Raw genomic sequence first — 3,514 nt, forward strand, 5'->3', positions numbered from 1 at the left:
AGTTGGTTATAGAGTGTGAGAAAAAAAGGGGGGGGGGGGGGGGGGGGGGGCGTTAAAACAGAAGCGGGATCAGAGACCACAGAGACTTCTCATGAAACTGTGATGAAATACTCTCTCTCGCTCTGAGTCAGCTGTACTGATTTGGTGGCATTATAAAAATATCTGTGTACATTTCTCATGTTGTAGTGTGGATGATAATATTAATGTGTCGTGTATTGCGTGTGTTTGGTTCAGCAATGGCGTCTGATCCCGTACCTGGCTGCAGCGTACGCTCTTGAACGCTTCTCCAAAGACATCTTCATGAACTTTGTCGAGTTCCAGATCGGACAGATAATGAGAGACAACAGTGACAGACAGGTGAGTGGAGATGGTGTGTGTGTGTGTGTGTGTGTGTGTGTGTGTGTGTGTGTGTGTGTGTGTGTGTGTGTGTTTGTCATCCTGAACTTCCGGAGTGTCACAGTCCAGAAGCTGGGACTTGGTGTAGGATCCATTATGTTATGTCCAATTTAACATGCTGAGACTCAGAGCTTGCAGAGTGACACATGTTTAAGTGTTCAAATACTTATATTTCTTATGTGTGTGTGTGTGTGTGTGTGTGTGTCAGGCAGACATGGGTAAAGAGATCCACGCTATAGGCTGCTCCAGTAAACCACTGGGGTCCTGGACGGCTCAGAGGGGGATCCAGGAGTGCAGGGAGGCCTGTGGAGGACATGGATACCTGGCCAGTCAGTGTCAAGCACACACATCAAGCTTCACTATTGAATGCCTCACACACATACACACACACACATACACACACACACACACACACACACACACACACCTGGCTCAGTTGGCTCTCTCTCTCTCTCTCTCTCTCAGTGAACCGGCTGGGTAACCTGCGTGACGACAACGACCCTAACTGCACATATGAAGGAGACAACAACGTGCTGCTGCAGCAGACCAGCAACTACCTGCTGAGCTGGCTCCAGGCCAAGCTGCACGGTCAGTCCCCCGTCCTCTGAGACACTACTGAAGGTTCATGTGGTCAGGGACAGGGACAGAACTGGACAATTATAGCACCTATTGATGAGTCGTACGATGTTCTCTGACTGACGGTGCTGATCTGTCGGTGTGGCAACGTCAAGGCAGCTAGTGATAACAGGTTCATTTGAGATGAAGCGTGCCTCACCTGTTTCCAGCAGCCTTCACTGTATCAACAGGAAGTCACAGAAACACTCTTCTTATTAGAGTTTGTCCTGAGGTCCCAGATAGTGTAAAGGTAGATGTCCATGTTGCATTAACAATTAAGAAATTGCCTGATTTTGCTTAAAATTTAGTAAATAAAATTTTACAGCTTATAAAACATTACACTTATTGTGTTGACAGAATAAACCTTCATAATAAAATCAAAATCTCCCGTTAAACAAAAATGAAAAGTTTCTAGAAAACTCCATGTAGTTGTTGAGCAACTTCTAAACCAATCAGCTGTTAGATCGGCGGAGAGCCAGGTGTTTCCCATCATGCTCTGTGGTCCTACACAGAGTAAATGATGCACCTGGCTCCTAAAACCTGCGGCCGCTCTGATCCTGTCAGTTTACTGTTGCCTGTGACAGAGTTTCTCCTGTGAACCATGAGGAACATGTTTTAACCTGGTTTATTAAATATTAATTATCTATATAAACGAATGCTGACAGTTTGTGTTAAAGGGAGTATCATTTAGAGTACTGGCCCCTGTTCTGCTCCCTGAACTGTTTATATGTAGGACTGAGGATTTAAATGTAGCTACAGTGTTAAAGGAGCCCAGTGGACTTTTCTTTATGGTAACATTCAGTTAAACTGTGTGTGTCCTTCACGGATAATAAACATGTCTGCGTATGTTAAAGCAAGCATTGAATAACTGCTATATAGTTCTGCTGGAGCTCTAAGACTCCACAGGGAGTCTTCAGGGGTGAAGGGGGTGGGGTGGGGTGGGGGGGTGGTGTGAGGGCAGGGACTCTGATCAGTCTCTAAAGCTTCAGCTGCTGTCTTCTTGTCTGGTTTCAGATGGGGTGCGGATCGAGTCTCCTCTTCACACTGTGGATTTCCTGGATGATTTCCGCAGGATCCTGGGAACCAAGTTCAAAGCAACGTCTATGGAGGAGTGTATGGACTCTGCAGGTAGTCCAGTACTTCAGCTGCTCCAGATCAGCCTGATACCAAACTGTCTGTGATCAGATGTTGTGGATTTTCCTCTGCTGGTATCAAACCTTCACTTCTGGGTTCATAGGAACCAAGTGAAAGACGCAGGAGGTCAGGACATTTAATACTGTCGCACACGTTCTGTTCTTCCAGTGACAGAGACACAGAGTGACAGATCTTAACCCTCTCACTCCAGGCTCCTCCCACCAGGCTGCAGGTTACACAGGGTTCTCTGATTGGTCTAATCCTATGATACTCTTGAGTCAGCACTTTATCAGCAGCTGGGAGAACACCTGTACACCTGTCCTGTCTCTACTGTCCACAGCTAATCGTTAAAGATCACAGCTTTACTTCCTCTGCAGGTCAAGATCATCTCTCTCTTCTCCATCACTCTGTCTAACTCTGTCCTACTGTCTCTAATGAGTAATAGTCTCTATTGGAAACACACCAATTTTCCCTGTAAAGATCAAACTGGAGTCAACAGGAAAACATGTTCAGTTTTAAAGGAAAGCAGAAAAAAATCAAACATTTGAAGGTCAAATCTGGGAAATGGAAATGAGATGAATGGAAATTATAAAAGCTGTGGTTTCAAATTGATTCAATCCAAAGTTTTTCAGTCAGATACGAGGGAGAGAGAGAGAGAGGGAGAGAGGAATAGGGAGACAGAGCAGCAGGTGGAGGAGGAGGTGTTCTGTAAATGTAAATGTCTAATCTGTTGATCAATTCAGGGTGCTGTGCATACATAGGTCACAGTTGGTAGATGTTAGGATCTCCATAGAGTGGTGCTCTCTGGGGGTCAGGTACATCCTATGTGCAAATTTATAATATATTGATTGATGATTGATCTGGATCCTGAGAAATATCATGCAGGTTTTTCTACACTGTCTTCGAGCAGATCTCTTCATCATTCACACCAGATACATCCCTACACCGCGCAGCTTCTACCTGCACTGGCCTAGGAGCTTCACAAATAAATGTGTAGAGTTTAGAAACCATCCGTCGTGTCGGATGCAGATCTTAGCTGCAGGTAGAAAAAAAAAAAAAAAGATGATCTCAGCTTGATCATATTCAGCTTGTAGAACATTAAAGAGCCATTAAAGAGTACAATAGGTCTTGCAGTCTGTGAGGCCATGACAGATTCTCCCTGTAAATGTTCAAATTCAACACGGACCCAGCAGCCAGTCGGTTATTAGCTGCTACAGAATGATCAGATATGGTGTTGAGTGCTATATTATTTCTCTGTTTCCTACTGTAGTTAAATAGTATATAGTCATATGTCATTACCAGGTTATTTGGAGCTCCCTGTATATTTTAGTGCTGTGGTCAATGGGTCTAGTGTCTGTAGAATAATCAT

The 3,514-nt window shown here is 44.5% G+C and overlaps 1 protein-coding gene across 2 annotated transcripts in view; it reads left to right on the plus strand.

Annotated features, from left to right (window-relative positions):
* The window catches only part of acox3 (acyl-CoA oxidase 3, pristanoyl), a 10,198-nt gene extending 7,911 nt beyond the window's left edge, over positions 1-2,287 (plus strand). For both annotated transcript variants that reach the window (XM_022747884.1, XM_022747883.1), the window contains exons 11-14: positions 235-357; positions 605-725; positions 862-984; positions 2,026-2,287. In XM_022747884.1, the coding sequence (XP_022603605.1) occupies positions 235-357; positions 605-725; positions 862-984; positions 2,026-2,192 (534 nt within the window). In that variant the 3' untranslated portion in view covers positions 2,193-2,287. The remainder of the gene's footprint in view (positions 1-234; positions 358-604; positions 726-861; positions 985-2,025) is intronic.
* The last annotated feature ends 1,227 nt before the right edge of the window (positions 2,288-3,514 follow it).

The sequence above is a fragment of the Seriola dumerili genome, unplaced genomic scaffold (genome assembly GCF_002260705.1).
Source record: "Seriola dumerili isolate Sdu_G_001 unplaced genomic scaffold, Sdu_1.0 BDQW01000111.1, whole genome shotgun sequence".
NCBI classification, from domain to species: domain Eukaryota; kingdom Metazoa; phylum Chordata; class Actinopteri; order Carangiformes; family Carangidae; genus Seriola; species Seriola dumerili.